Source organism: Fistularia commersonii, chromosome 28 (genome assembly GCF_037954325.1).
Source record: "Fistularia commersonii isolate RoL2024-O1a breed Wild chromosome 28, RoL_Fcom_v1.0, whole genome shotgun sequence".
Taxonomy (NCBI): Eukaryota; Metazoa; Chordata; class Actinopteri; order Syngnathiformes; family Fistulariidae; genus Fistularia; species Fistularia commersonii.
Window position 1 is genome coordinate 1943848 of NC_141311.1, and position 16269 is coordinate 1960116.

At 46.6% G+C, this 16269-nt stretch overlaps 2 protein-coding genes across 2 annotated transcripts; both read left to right on the forward strand.

The window, feature by feature from the left end:
* Positions 1–1081: 1081 nt before the first annotated feature.
* Positions 1082–11055, forward strand: samd9l (sterile alpha motif domain containing 9 like). Its single transcript, XM_086175635.1, has 3 exons — positions 1082–1206; positions 1795–1826; positions 5322–11055. The coding sequence occupies exons 2-3, from the start codon at positions 1823–1825 to the stop codon at positions 9911–9913; spliced, it is 4596 nt and encodes a 1531-aa protein (XP_086031761.1). The 5' UTR covers positions 1082–1206; positions 1795–1822; the 3' UTR covers positions 9914–11055.
* A 1678-nt stretch (positions 11056–12733) lies between these two features.
* On the forward strand, positions 12734–15343 carry LOC147217133 (lysosomal alpha-glucosidase-like). Its single transcript, XM_086175718.1, has 3 exons — positions 12734–13366; positions 15002–15136; positions 15221–15343. Exons 1-2 carry the CDS (start codon positions 12872–12874, stop codon positions 15083–15085), a joined length of 579 nt encoding a protein of 192 aa, XP_086031844.1. The 5' UTR covers positions 12734–12871; the 3' UTR covers positions 15086–15136; positions 15221–15343.
* Positions 15344–16269: the final 926 nt, after the last annotated feature.

A 16269-nucleotide genomic window follows, 5' to 3' on the forward strand; every position in this document is an offset into this window, starting at 1 on the left:
GCAGGTACCGATCACCATCGTGGGTGAAGAGGCGCAGATAGTGGACTCCTACAAGAACCTTGGAGTCCACATTAACAATAAACCGGACTGGTCACACAACACAGATGCTCTCGGTCGGAAGGGTCAGAGCAGGATGTTCTTCCTGAGGTAGTTTGGTGCCTGTAGATCCTCAAGATCTTCTACCAGTCCATGGTAGCCGGCCCACTCTTCTTGGGTCAGGACCGGTCAGGTCAGCAGGGTCAACAAGATAGTGAGGACCAAACCCGGACCATCAGCGAGGAGGGTGAAGGACATACCGGGAGCTATCCTGGACCATCCTTCCCGCCCCCTGCACCACCAGCTGTGGCCGGTGTGCAGGTCCTTCATCCCACCCCAGAAGGTGCAGAACCAGACGCTCCTTCGTGCCCACGGCCGTCACACTGGAGAACAGCAGTCTGGACGACACACAACTCTGCCTGAGGTGCATCTGTGCTAACACCACCTCACCACCTTACCCATTCATGCCCAAACTCTGCTGTCTTTCTTCTCCATGTTGGTCCCAGCCCACACGCTCCCTGCCTATTTTTGTTTATTTGCTTGATTCTTGTCATTGCTAATGTCACTCTATTTGTATTGTCATTTAGTTCTGGTTGTGTATTTTTCACCCTTACTGTTCCTTTATGTCGTCCGTTATTATCCCTGACGTCGTTATTGTTGCTGGTGTCTATTTATTCCTGGATGTCTTGGTATCGTCTGTCTTCTTTCTCTCTATTTATACTCATTTATTTTACTTTTTTATTTTTAGACATTATAACTGTTACACTGCTGTGACCGAGGAATTCCCCCAATGGGGATCAATAAAGTTTATCACAATTTTCTGCATCCCGACGGGTCCGGTTCATTTGCAGGTCAGATCCCGACGAGGACGGCTGGAGGCCCACGGCTGTGTGAGAACATAGATTGTGACTTTGAGCGTGAAAAAGGGCCTTGTTGACCTGAAGCTCGGTGCAAAGGTGAACAGCCAACACTCAATACAGCTATTTCAGATTTTTTTTTGCATAATAATCCACGCCTTGTGTTTCATACCAATAGTAGAGTGACCCGATCACTGGACGAAGGAGGGAGGAGGTGGACCAACCTGTTGGACGGCACAGAATCACGTGGATTTCCAAATAAACGCCACAAAGCATCAGTCCGTGTCAGTGGTCACCAACAGATTGAACACAGGTGAATGTCACATTTATTCATCTAGTTTGGAGACTAAAGTGATCACATCAGACAGAAATACAACAACCTTTTTTTTTTTTTTTTTTTTTTCAAATGCACAAACAGCCTTTCAGCCTCCAACCTCACTTTGATTTCCAGAGAAAGAGGACACTCCAGACCCGATCAACCTGTTGTTTACCCAGCAACGGGGAGGACAGGCTCTGAATCTCTGTTGCGCAAATAGAAACGCAGTTACGGTACCATCATCCTCCAGTACCTTAGTTTCCCGTGCAAAGCGAAAGTATATTTTCGTCCGTGCACGGTGGTCCTGTGACTCATTCACCACCACGTCCGTGCAAAATGTATGTCTACTATTTTAACTATTTGATTTGAAGCCCATGATGATAAAAATAAGTTGAAGAAAAAAATAGAGGAGGTAGGAGTTTCCCTGTCCCTGTCCAGTTCCGTTTCGGCAAAAACGAAAGTTGGCGGTGCGACTGAGGTCACTTCCTGCCTGCACGGACTCCCGGCCGTCAGTCATACTGTGACTTGCAAGTGTGTGTGTTCATGTTCGTTCTGCTCTGAGCTTCGGCGGTGTGTGTTTTGCAGAGGGAAGGCGCTTCCTGTGACAGCAGAGATGGGTGAGTGACCATCCGCTTTGGATCTCTAATGTGAATGTACTGTAGCGAGTCATGAATGTTGGGGTTTATGTTCATGCTTGTTTTCTGTCTGATTTTGGGGTTGCTGGGAATTTTGCAGGTGCGGTTTGGGGTGCAAGAATTCTGTTGATTTTTTTTTTTACCTGGAATTGAATTCCGCGGGAACAGTTACAGTAATTTCCGGACGATAAGCCGCGACTTTTTTCACGTAAACAACGATGCGGCTAATATATGGATTTTTTTTTTGGGGGGGGGGGGGGGGGGGGGACTAACGAGCTTCACGCCGCTTAAACATTCATTTATCCTCGTCACATCGGACCGATGAAATGACCGGGAAATTCTGAGTCCGTTCAACTCCGACACCGAAGAAGACGACTTTGACGGTTTTAGTGCGCAGGAGGAAGCCCGAGATAGCGATCTCCTAGATCAGGGGTGTGCAACCCGTAACACCCCAAAGAGCCATTTGGAACCGGTTTCCTCGGAAAAGAAAACACTGGAAGCCGCAATTACTTTTTGACGTCTAAAATAAAGGTACCAATGTATATATTGCTTTTTATTACCTTTACACTTTGTATAAACAAGTGTGGAGTGTGTTGCTTCTGAAATTCACAAAGTATCACAGAGAAAATTAAATTTTATCTATGCAATGAACTCATTTTGAGCTTTGGCCTTTCAGAGCGTGTAGCGGAGCCTTGATCTGAATTTTAAAAATAAATCGGGAAAAAATCACTGTGTCATTAAACAATAAAAAATAAATATTTGCAAAATAGCTTCATAAATATTTATTTTACCTGGTTTATGGGACTTCTGCTCCTGAACTTCTGCGCACAGCATCTGCAAATCGGGACTTTACCGTCTGGCGGGTATACCGGCTTCCGCCAGTGTGACTGTCAGGGTTCACATCGGTGAGTGGCGCAAAATAATAAATACAATTTTATTTTAATATTTCAAGATCACAATAATCTTCCAACTTAGAATTTAAAGTTTAAAAAAAAAAGGAATTAACACAAATGAAATACACTTCAATTAAATATTTATAATTTATTTTCCAAAGCCACCCGGAGCCGCAGTGTAAAGATGGAAGAGCCGCATGAGGCTCCGGAGCCGCGGGTTGCCGACCCCTGGTGCGGCTATTTTGAGGTGCGCTCAATAGTCCGGAGATTACGGTAGTTGCATTCCAGGCTTGTGTGGCGTGGCTGTGGCCAACAACAGCTATTGCTTATTAAATGGACGTTTTACCGTCAACCAGGTGATTTCCCTGACTAAAACGCTACAATATATATTTGTTTTTCTAGGGTTTTTCTAACCCTAACCCTAACCAGGGAAAAAAAACATTTGATCGTACAATTTAAACAACATTTACAGGGAAATATGCAGTGGCTGCCACTCAACAATAAAACAACTGCGCAAGCGTCCTTCCCGCATCTGTCAATACATTTCCCTTTCCATCCTTAGCCACCCAGACCTGCTGTACATCCGTTCTGTCACTCCCCTGCAGGAAACCCGCAAGGCAAAGCTTTTCTGTCTGATAGATATTTATTTCTTGTTGCAACTTAAATCCACCGGCAAACTACATAACACATAACAAACAGACAACCTATTGCCCAAACAAAATACAAAAAATGTCAAAGGAATCATATATCATAAAATACACATACCTTGCTGGCTGCATACCACTGAGAGGGAAATGAATATAAATAGTCACGGACCAAACTTTGAACAGTGCGCGGCTCGCTAGCGAGAACCACGAGTGCGAAACCGTCTCCGAAGTGCGCAACATCCAAAGGTGTCGTGCGAAACCCCAACCCAAACAATCAAACGATTAGAAATATGAAAATAGAAGTGAAAGGAAAAACAAACAAACCACAAGCCAATGAGATCCAAACAGCTTCATTTTCCATCTCTATCTCTCTGTTTTGCCAACCTATATAAATCATTCTCTCCCTCTTTACTGTCCAACCGAGCATACAAGTCTATGGTATGCCCTTTGTTTTGTCTTTGCTACCTCTAGCTTGATGCTTTTCTCCGCGTACTCCTGTCTGTTCTCTTTAGACCCCTCAGTATCCCGCTTTGTCTTTGCTAACCGCTTTCTCTGTATACACTGCTGCACTTCCTCATTCCACCACCAAGTCTCCTTATCTACTTTCCTTCCAGATGACACACCAAGTACTCTCCTACCTGTCTCCCTGATCACATTAGCTGTAGTTGTTCAATCATCTGGAAGCTCACCCTGACCACCCAGACCCTTTCTCAACTCCTCCCTGAAAGCCATACAACACTCCTCCCTTTTCAGCTTCCACCACTTTGTCCTCTGCTCTGCCTTTGTCCTCTTCATCTTCCTCGTCACCAGAGTCATCCTACAAACCACCATCCTATGCTTTCTGGCTACGCTGTCACCTACAACTGCTTTGCAGTCACTGATCTCTTTCAGGTTACCTCGTCTATACAAGATGTAGTCTACCTCCGTGCTCCTACCTCTGCTCTTATAAGTTACCCTATGTTCCTGTTTTTTCTGAAAAAAGGTGTTCACTACAGCCATTTCCATCCTTTTTGCAAAATCTACCACCATCTGTCCCTCCACATTCCTATCCTGGATACCAAATCTGCCCATCACTTCTTCATCCCCTCTATTGCCTTCACCAACATGTCCATTGAAGTCTGCACCAATGACCACTCTCTCATTTCTGGGAATATTCTGCATCACTTCATCTAACTCATTCCAGAACTTCTCCTTCTCCTCAAACTCACATCCCACTTGCGGGGCATAGCCACTAACAACATTGAGCATCACACCTTCAATTTCCAGTTTCAGATTCATAAGTCTAACTGACATTCTTTTCACCTCCAGAACATTCCTAACAAACTCCTCCTTCAAGATAACTCCTACCCCATTTCCCTTCCGGTCAGTATCATGATAGTCCAACTTCAAAACCGCTCCTAAGCTTCTACCATTACGACCTTTCCACCTGGTCTCCTGGACACACAGTATATCCACCTTACTTCTCTGCATCATGTCAACCAGCTCTCTACGTTTTCCTGTCATCGTCCCAACAGTCCCAGGCCCTACTCTCAGTGCCAGTCTCTTGCCTTCCCTCTTCCCTCTCTGCTTCCGAACACGCCTTCCTCATCTCCTTCTTTTACCCACAGTAGCCCGATTTCCTCTGGTCCCCTGTAGGTTATAGGCACCAACGGTCATCGTTGTTTACCCGGGCCTCGACCGATCCTGTACGAGTCTAAGATTTGATTGGCAAATATAGTTTGGGCACAGGTTGTACCATGGATGGTACAATACCAGGATCGTCTCAAAAAGCTTGTGCCCTTACCGTCCTGGCTGCTGCCAGGTTAGCATTCTATGTAGTGCCACTGCCGCTTTGGTGACCACACTGCAGGATTCCCCTCCTGGAAGGTGTGACGAGGACAGGAAGTCTTGTTGTCGTTGAAAAATGGTGATAATACACTTATACTCTCCCTTTCCAGGTGATTTCATGGCAAAGCCCCTAAAAACATGGACTGAATCTCAAGTAAGGGATTGGCTGAAGTCTATTGAGGTAAAGGACTGTTATATAAACAAACTCAGTGAGGAAGAAGTTGATGGAAAGATCCTTTTGTCTCTGGATGAGGAGTTTCTGACATCCAAGTTTGGTATAAAGCCCGCACCCGCCCATTACATTATTCAGAAGAGAGATGAGCTCATTGGATGCAGTGAAAAGCAGGAAGAGGCTAAAACCCCGAGTGACAGTAAAGCTCAGTCCCAGAAGAAATCCAAAAAACAGAGCTCCGCCTCCAGTCCGCCGACATCGAGCGAACAACCGGATGTCGCAGAGAAGACTCACACAGCTCCAGTAGTTCGTGCAGTTCGATCAAAAGAGGATTGCAAACCGCGACCGTTTGACAAAGACGCCATCGACTTCATCTATGTGAAGCACAGGGTTCTGGAGCCTGAATCGGGCGCTTTCAATCTGATATTCCCGTGCCGAGAATACAAGTCGTTCGCCACGGCCGTGACCTTGGATCGCCAGAGGCTCCAGGCCAAGTTTGCCAGGGAGGTTTTTAAATTTGCGACGGGCTGCATGAATATCAGATCCAATGGCACCATACACTTTGGTGTGATGGACAGCAAGGAGGATAAAGGATACGTGCACGGGGAAATAATTGGTATCCCCGTCATCGAGAGGGACGTGTACATGGATGCTTTGGACCACGCTGGCAGAAGCTTCTCCTCGGACCGTGACCACGTACAACAGTGCGTGCGTCCTCCGCGCTTCATCGAGGTGATGGATCGAGACGGGACAGAAAAGACGTACGTCGTCGAGGTGGACGTCGTTCCTTCAATCGGTATCGTGAAAGGCAAGGTGTATCAGGTGCGCTTGCCCAACTTCAGGGAGACCAGCAACAAGGTAGAATTCGAGAAGGAAGTCATTTACAGGAGGACCGGCTCAAAAACAGAGCCGGTGAGCGACAAAGACCTCAACGAGTTTTACCTGCGAGTGAAAGACCGGGACGCCCAAAGAGAAGAAGCAGAGAGGAATCAATACGTCCGTAGCCCGGGCATCTGCCCCGACCTCGGCAGGAAGCTCAAGGTCCTCTTGACGAGCGGAAAGAAATTCATCGAAAATGACAAGTGGTTCATACTCGTCACCAACAGATTCCGAGCCCAGGACCTTTCCCACATCGACTGGCTGCTGAACATGAAAGTGTTCTGTGTCTTTGACTTCGATCCCGAGTCCAAGGTGTCGGGCCTTTGCGGTAAATTCCTCGAGCACCATGCCGTAAACTTGCACTTTTTGCAGAGTTATGGGAAGCCCACCGACATGACGGTGAAAGAATTCACAAGCAAGCTGCACCTGTTCGACCAAACCAGCTGGATCTTCTGCAACGGCCGGTCTGATTACAAAGGACATGAAAAGCCGTGCGATGAAATGACTTGGATTCAAACCAAAGTGACTCTCCTGAGGGATTCTGTAGCTTTGATCTGCAAACAGATCTTGCCCAAAGGGACATTCCAGGTCATTTTCCTTTTCACGTCGCCGGTCGATAAACCACTGCTGCACACGTTCAATGAATTTTTCACCGACATGGAGGGCCACGAGGACATCGTCTGCATCTGTGAATCGGAAAACGACTTCTCCAGGTTCCAAAGCTTTGCCGAGGGGTCGTGCACTAAGGAAACCATCGACAACTCCAGTGTTGTCGGGATGAAAATGAGTCACGTCGATGCCACCGTGCAGCAAATCCAAACCATGAAAGGACTTGCTAAGAAGCAGCTGCCCGTGTTTGTGAAAGGAACGTGTCTTCTGGAGAAACAGGAAGAGGAGCAAATGTATTCCTTGGAGATTCTCTCAACCAACCACTGCAATGAGACAAACGAAGACTTCATTGCCGAGGAAAAGGAGAACATTGAAGGCCAGTTCTACCGCGGGGGGAGAGTGGCATGGCTGAATTTCTGGCTTGCTGAGAAAAAATATGTCGGTGAGGTCATTGAAAGGGATGCATACAATGAAGTTATCAATCTTCTCAAGAGTGCCAAGGCTGATCCAAGTCCAGTAAACGTTGTAAACATCTACCATCACCCAGGAAGCGGCGGAAGCACCGTGGCAAGACAAGTGCTGTGGAACAAAAGGAGTGAACTGCGGTGCGCTGTCGCGAACCCTTCGCACCAAGCCACCGTTGTTGCGCAGCATGCTGTCCAGCTGAGGGAATATCAAGAACAAGACGCAGAAACGTGTCTCCCCGTGCTTCTCCTCGTTGAGGACATAGACCACGAGTATCTGGACATTCTCAAGAATGAACTAGAGGTGGCCAGTAACGTCAAAAAAATCCAAAGTGGAACATTGTGTTTCATTTTGCTGATCTGCAGGCGATCCCACGACCCGGAGAAAAGGTGCAGAGAATCACCGTTGCAGAATGTGTCGGTCACCCACAAGCTCTCCCCTGCTGAGAAACGGAACTTTGCCGCCAAAAAAGTGCAACTGCAGGAGCAGTATGAGCCACAGTTCATCCTGACCTTTGTTTTGATGAGTCAGGAATTCTCCGAGGACTACGTTCCCAACTTTGTGGCACACTTGCTCCAAGGCATCGACCACCAGTCCGTCACCACGCGGCTCATCCTCTACGTGGCACTGCTGAACACGTATGTGCAAAAGTCCTTCATATCTCAGTCGCACTGCGAAGCTTTGCTGGCTCTAAAGATTCGCTTGGAAAGGTTTCGCCAGCACACGTTTGAAAACTCGCTCGGCGATCAGGGCAAACTGGTCTTCATGCATCTTAAAGACGACAAGACGCACATTGAATCCATCAGAATCATCCATCCGGTCGTCGCAAAAGAAATTCTCAAACAGCTTCTGGAGAACCAGCAGACCCAGAGTGAGTTAGCCATGAAACTGCTCCGTGAGAGGGTGCTGTTTGAGCACAGATTTGGACGGGATGATTACCTCACCTTTTTGAGAGCGCTTTTCATCCGGCGATACAGAATAAGCAAAGGGGACGAATACGACAGCCTTTTCTCCCCTCTCATTGACCACGTGCGTGACAAGGAGAAAAGCCCAGAGAAAGCCATCGCGTTACTCGAGGAAGCGTTCGAGCGTTTCAACAGAGACCCCTTCATCGCACAGCAACTTGCTCGCCTTTATTATTCCTACGAAAAGTTTGAAGAGGCCGAACGTTGGGCGCAGACAGCTGTCCAAAAGCTGCCCAACAACTCGTACCTACTAGACACAAAGGGGCGAGTGTACAAAAAATGGTTTGAAGCCAAATGCAAAGCCATCGACCAAATACCGAAGACGGTCCAAAACACAGCGGAGGCTGTGGAGACGGCTCTGGCCGCTCTGGAGTGCTTTCAAGCATGTGAGAAAGCAGCTGAGGCGGACCTGGATAATATCAACAGCTCAGGATATTTTGCCGAAGTCGAGGTCGGATGCAGCTTGCTTCGACTGATCACGTCACTGCAGGTCTTTAAAATACGGTCAGACGGCCACTCAGAATGCATGAAGTACCTGCTGACAGACTACATTCCCGATGAGCTGAAGGACGCCTGGGAGCCGTTTCACGGCCGACTGAAAAAACTCCACAAGACAATACAAGATGCTCTGGAGTGGATTTCAGAGGACCTGAGTTACTTCCAGACAGACAGCGGTTTTGACGAGGAGGAGGCCCCTGAAAGTCCAGAAGAGAAGATTAGCCATCCGCTGTCTTGGTTGGCGAAAAAATCGGCAGAGTACGGGAAGTACTACTGCACACCTTCTCCAGCCATGCAGCAACAAAATATACCCCAAATTTTTACAAACTTAACTCCTTTTCAAAAACGTATGATGATTTACAAGATGGGATTGGGGAACGTCACGTCCATCCTCTCCAAACTAACCGACCGGAGGGACGCTGCGGATCGACTAAGGGACATAATCTCTCTATATCCAGAGAATCCCCTGAAGGCAAACATGGTCCAAAGAGATATTGTGAATTACATCATGAGCCACATCACTCTCAACTGCTTGTCGCCCCAGGAAGGAGCGCCTTCTCTTAACAACCTACAGGCACTCTGTCGCCAGTTCCTCGGCGACAAAAGGAAATGCTTCCCGAGCATGCTGTTCTTGCTCACCTTATTGTTTTGGCCAGATGATCAAGACACAGCCCAGGACAAAGAAAACAAGTATGAAGTTGTGCAATCGGCTGTCGAACACATGGGGAAAACCTACTGGGACAAGATGAAAGACATTCCCCCACGAAAGAGAAGGATCTATACCCATTTTTTTCTGGGCACTGGACAGGGTTTGAGTAAGTTTGTGCACAAGAAGAAGTTTGAAAGCATCACAAAGGATTTCCCCGTCTCTCAGAAACGCCTGGTATTTCTCAGCGGAGAGGCCTGGAAGAAGCCCGAGATTGGCCGGATGCTGAAACGTGTGTCCGGTCGGACAGAAGACGGAGTGGTGTACCTCCAGGGCCCGAAGAAAGACAATTTCCGCATACTGCCTCTTCATTTGCCCTCAGTGCCCCATAGTAATGAAAACATCACCTTCTACCTGGGCTTTACTTTTCGAGGACCCGTTGCCTATGACATCAGCGTGCTCAAGTAGTTTGGAGAACCACAGTCCTCCACACCGAGACAAGGCTGCATGCATTTAGGATACGTAGACCCACGGTACACGGGCATGTACAGGAGATGTCTAGATGGGACTTACAGTGAAGCTGGTTTACTGTGATCACATAACAAATTGTCAACGTGGGTTAGAGATGTCGGGCCAAAAGTAGTGATGGTATCGGAAGAAGCAGGAAACACACCAGATACTTATGAATTCATTATTGTTTTGTTTTTTAACGCCGATGCCTCGTCCAGTTTTCGCCGAAAGAAAACCAAGCGCGTGCCAGTTCTATAACCTATGAAAGAACCTGCTAAGAATAACTGAACAGCAGAGCAGGACAGCTTTGAAGCCATTCGCAATGTTTGCATTAAAAGTCTTTCACTGGAGCAGAGCTCCGCTCAATTTGATAAACTTGATGAAACATTTGAAAAAGCACGCGGAGCAACGCGAAGGGTAAACCGAGCTAAAGCCAAAGCCAATGGGGAAGCGGCTAAACCCAAGCAGCTAACTCTGGAGGCTGATCTTGGGCACGCAGACAAATTGCTTACTCCGAAGAAACGGCCGGGCTTCGTTTCTTTTCACCTCGCTGCATTGCTTAGCTGTTGAACTGTCAAGCACATAATCTGAATTAGTAACTTTAATTTAGGGCTACTTGAATTGTGCTCGCCGACTTTGAGCCACCGCACAGGATCGGATCGGTACCGACAGAAATCAGGATCAGGACATCTTCAGAAAGGGTTTCTTTATTTACTTTTATCTGAGTTTTCAGGGCTCCGTGCTAGCTTACACTTGTTCCTCTGTATTCTGCGGTTGAAACAATGCGCAATGAAAACTAAACATGGGAATGCCAACAGTCAATCCACAGCCTATCTTTGTAATTTCTCCACCGTGGGACGATTAAAGGAATATTCTATCAGTGTAACTTAAAGACAAATCAGTGCCCGTGTAAACGAATTAAATACCGCTTTTTGAAATGAATCAAATATGTGAACAGCAAGAAATCGAATACCTGAAAAGCTTTCGCCTTTTTAATGTTTATGATGTTTGGTGAATGGAAATACACTCGGCCTTGTGTGAGTGTCAACTTTAATAAATGGTGCTAAATACAATACATCATTTCTCTATTTTTATTTAATTCCCCACATCTGTCAGTGGAATTTCCCCCCTGCAGGACTAATAAAGGAATCCCTTATGTCATCTAATTTTGCATAAATCACACCGACCCTCGTCTGTCCCATTATTATCATGCATACATTATAGTTAATCTTGTCAGTTTTTTTATAAATTGTTTTGTATAAACATATAAACAAACTAACATAGATAAATTCAATATACATCAATGGCATTTAACAGGCGTGAGGAAACATAAAGACACTTATTTTGTATTCCGTCAGTTAACTGTAAGACTGTAAACTGTAAAACTGAAAGTGTGTGAGAAAGAATGTATAATTTGAGAAACGGAAAAAGTGGCAAGGGGAATACAATATGTATTTAGCTCAATGAATCGAAGGGAATTTTTAAAGTTTTAAAGATTTTTTTTATATAATTCAGAATCGTTTTCAAAGAAGGTAAAAATGGGGAGACGTTTTTGCATTCTGTTTTTGCGTATAATGATTGGATCATTTGTAATGTTTCTTTCAGCAAAGGAGAAAAAGGTAACCATTTTCATCAGTTTTGTACAATCTAAATGACTCATCTCTTAGTCTTATTGGTCCCAGTGCTTTGGGACTGCGGTCCGTTTCTGTGCCTGTGAACAAGTGGTTTTATGGCCAGATTTTATTTTTGATTTGTTTTAATTTACATTGAGCGGTTGTTAACGATACCGACTACTTTGACCCCCCCATACACACAAATATCAATTTATTACAGTTGAAGACAAATGACATGACAAATATTGTTCATTGAACAACTTCAATTAGTAAAATAATCCACTTCTGGACAGAAAATGAGGCAACTCTTTAATCAAAATGTGTTTTACAGAAAATGTATTACCTGGATGTCAAAACAAAAATTATATTTTAAATAAATTTGATCAGGAATCGATTGCCAACTGAGAACTGTGTATCTCACTCTACCTATACCCCCTAAGGCGAAAGAGCCACACTTGAAACCAAAGATTTATTGAGGTAGATAGTATCTGCACATTTTGTGAGGATGATATTGAAACCACAGACCATCTGTTGTGCTCATGTGAAAAAGTACAGTTTGGGGGCTAAAACTCAAAAATTGATTCAAGAAAAATCTCCATCATCACCAACTTCTCTCTCAAGAGACGATATAACATTTGGTTTACTTTTAGGAAATGAAAGAGACTTAATGTCAATGTTATTTTACATTTGGCCAAGTTCTTCATGCCTGTTAAATGTCACTGATGGACGATTAAATTTAGCCATGTTTGTTTGATTGTTTCTATGTTTTGGTTGTTTATGCTTCAATTAAATCAACGGTTAAAAAAACGTCACTTCTGGTCATGTGACAGGGATGGAATCGTTCGATGTAATTCTCGGGGGTCGCGCTTGGCACCAGACCCTGGATTTAGTTATTCGAAAAGGTTCGAAAGTGACACATGTGCTTTTATTTCACATTTGTTAATTAGATACTTTATTCGAGAAATCGATACTCTCATGAGGGGCGTCTAGGTATCGATACTTCCATCACAACAGAGGAGCGAACTGGAAACTCGAGCCGCCGGAAAGCAGGTGCTAGCGAATAGCTAGTCTGAGCTATTGCTACTTATTAATACTTAAGTAGTACTACAAGACTTGAGAAGTACTTAAGTTAGCGTCACAACCAGAGAGGAGCAGAACGGTGCGTGTGGAAGAAAGTGAGCCGTCTCCCCATCACTCTCCCCTGGGATAGCCAACGAAGCGGTGTCGGTCCGCGGGGGACAAAATGTGACGCAGATATAAATTTCACCCGAAACGCACTGACGGCTAACTTCCGAAGCTAGCAATGCGACCACCACCGAGCCTAGCTACAGCCGCTACCCTCCTCATCCTGTCTACACTGCACACCTGCCGCCATGAGACCGGGCTGCTCCGGCAGGCACCCGGCGCCCTCGACACCTCCGCCCGGCTTGTTGGAAGTTTGCCTCCAAGACGGAACGAGTCGGCGGACCGCCAGGGGATCCGCGGGGAAGGGGGAGACGTGTCCGACAGATGCGCCCCGTCCGCGGAGAGCCGTTTCGACTGCGCCCGGGACAGAGCGCTCAGCCGGGGGGAGTGTGAGGGCAGGGGCTGCTGCTACGCTCCTCTCCCCGCCTCCGCTGGACCTCCTTGGTGCTTCTACCCGCAGCGGTACCCCGGTTACACCATGGGGCCCCTCACTCCCTCCCCCTGGGGCCACACGGCAACCCTGAGCCGCTCCACAGCGTCCTTCCTCCCCGGGGACGTTTCGCTCCTCGCCCTGGCGGTCAGAGAGGAAACCGCAGGCCGCCTCCGCATCACCGTGAGTGCATCATCGCTAAGATCTCTTTCTACACGTTATCCCCTCTCATCTCGCTTATTATTTATTATATTCTCTAATATATTGGCTGTGTTTTTCCTTGCTTTGCTTTTCTACACCCAAGGAGTAGTTTATCTAATTCCTTAGTGATCCCCAGAGGGCAAATCCTTTGGTCACAGCAGCACAACAATGACAGTATCAATAAATATAAATAAAAGAGACAATTAAAAGATAGCAAAAGACAAATAAGTCGACGACAAAGTGAACAACAACAAGGATAAGAATAGACAACAGGATAACATAAGATAATCTTTATTGATCCCCATAGGGGAAATTCCTTTGTTACAGCAATGTAACAGTTATGTCAAAAAAAAGGAAATAAATATGAATAGAAATAGAAAGCCAGAAGACAGGAGATAGCAAGACAAAAGAAAAAATCCACGAATAAATAGACAGCAGATGAAGAAACTAATAAACAAGGGAGAAAATAGAAAACCAAAAAACACAACAAGGATGAGAACAGAAACAGAGTGACAATGACAAGGACAAAAATAAACCAGATGTGAGTGGAGTGACACCAACAAGGATAAAAAAACAAATCTCCACAACATCTAACGTTTGCTGTCCCTCCGATGGACTCGTTCCTGATTTTTCTTTATTTGTTATACTTTATTAATCCCTTGTGGGAAATTCGTATTTAATCCGTCGTGGATGAGCCCCGAGCAGTTGGCATGCAGTCTCGTAGCGCCGGAGGAGACGGGTACCGATCACCATCGTGGGTGAAGAGGTGGAGATAGTGGACTCCTACAAGTCCCTTGGAGCCCACAGTACGAATAAACTGGACTGGTCACACAACACAGATGCTTTCTACCGGAAGGGTCAGAGCAGGAGGTTCTTCCTGGGGTAGTTTGGTGCCTGTAGCTCCTCAAGACCTTCTACCAGTCCATGGTAGCCGGCGCACTCTTCTTGGGTATAGTGTGCTGGTGGGGCGCTGCCAGGACCGCTGAGGTCAGCAGGCTCAACAAGATAGTGAGGAAAACCCGCTCGGCGGTGGGACCGAACCCGGACCGTCTCCAATCGGTGGCGGCTCCTTCAGCCGACGGTTCATCCCACCCCGGTGCAGAACCCAACGCTTCAGACGTTCATTTGTGCCCACGGCCATCAGACTGTCACTCTATTTATATTGTCATTTAGTTCTGGTTGTGTATTTTTCACCCTTACTGTTCCTTTATGTCGTCCGTTATTATCCCTGACGTTGTTATTGTTGCTGCCGTCTGTTCTGTTCGGTATCTTCTGTATTCTGTCTCTCTATTTATATTCATATTTATTTTGCTTTTTTTATTTTTAGACATTACAAGTGTTACACTGTTGTGACAAAGGAATTTCCCCAATGGGGATCAATGAAGTTTATCATAATTTTCTGCATCCCGATGGATCCGGTTCATTTGCAGGTCAGATCCCGACGAGGATGGCTCGAGGCCCACGGCTGTGTGAGAACATAGATTGTGACTTTGAGCGTGAAAAAGGGCCTCGTCGACCTGAAGCTCGGTGCAAAGGTGAAAAGCCAACACCCAATACAGCTATTTCAGATTTTTTTTTGCATAATAATCCACGCCTTGTTGTGTTTCGTTCCAATAGTACAGAGACCCGATCACTGGACGAAGGAGGGAGGAGGTGGACCAACCTGCCGGACGGCACAGAATCACGTGGATTTCCAAATAAACGCCACAAAGCATCAGTCCGTGTCAGTGGTCACCAACAGATTGAACACAGGTGAATGTCACATTTATTCATCTAGTTTGGAGACTAAAGTGATCACATCAGCTGCTCTCAACTTCAGCGGTGTGTGTTTTGCAGAGGGAAGGCGCTTCCTGTGACAGCAGAGATGGGTGAGCGACCCATCACTCCCATGGATCATTCATTCCATCATCTTCCAGCTGCACAGAGTCTACACCCGCCTTGAGGAGGCAGGAAGCATTGTGAGAGTCATGTTCTTTGACTTCTCCAGTGCTTTCAACACCATTCGACCTGCCCTGCTGAACAGGAAGCTCCTGGACATGCAGGTGGAAGCTCCACTCGCGACCTGGATCAACAACTACCTCACAGGTCGGCCGCAGTACGTGAGGCTGGGAAACATCACGTCGGACACCATTGCGAGCAGCACGGGGGCGCCGCAGGGGACGGTCCTTTCCTGTTCATGCTCTACACCTCAGTCTTCAGGTTCTCCTCGCAGTCCTGCACCTGCAGAAATTCTCAAGATGACTCTGCCATCGTGGACTGCATCAACGGAGGCCAGGAGTAGTAGTACAGGAGCGTGGTGGACAGGTTTGTGGAGTGGTGTGGACTGAACCACCTGCAGCTCGATGTGTCCAAGACAAAGGAGCTGGTGGTGGATTTCAGGAAACAAAGGACCCACCTGAAGCCGGTCACCATCAGGGGTACTGATGTGGACATTGTGGACACCTTTAAATACCAATAAACTGGACTGGACCTTTAACACCAATGCCATCATCAAGAAGGGTCAGAGCAGCCTGTTCTTCCTCAGGAGGCTCAGATCTTTCAACGTCTGCAGGACCATGCTGCAGATGTTCTACCACTCGGTGGTGTCCAGCGCCATCTTCTACGCTGTTGTGTGCTGGGGCAGCAGGCTCAAGACAGCTGACGCCAACAGATTCAACAAGCTCATCAGGAGAGCTGGATCCGTCCTGGGAGTGGAGCTGGAGTCTGTTGTGCAGGTTTCAGAGAGGAAGATGATGAGGAAACTCCTCAGAATCATGGACACTATCCATCACCCTCTGCATGCCACGTTGATGTCCTGTCGGAACTCTTTCAGTTGTAGACTGATACCACCAAGTACCTCCACTGAACGCCACAGGAGGTCTTACCTACCTGAGGCGATCAGACTT

Coding starts and splice junctions, on each gene's coding strand:
- LOC147217133 (XM_086175718.1), top strand. CDS start 12,872: ATGCGACCACCACCGAGCCTAGCTACAGCCGCTACCCTCCTCATCCTG. Junction 13,367..15,001: donor CAGGCCGCCTCCGCATCACC/GTGAGTGCATCA, acceptor TCGTTCCAATAG/TACAGAGACCCGATCACTGG.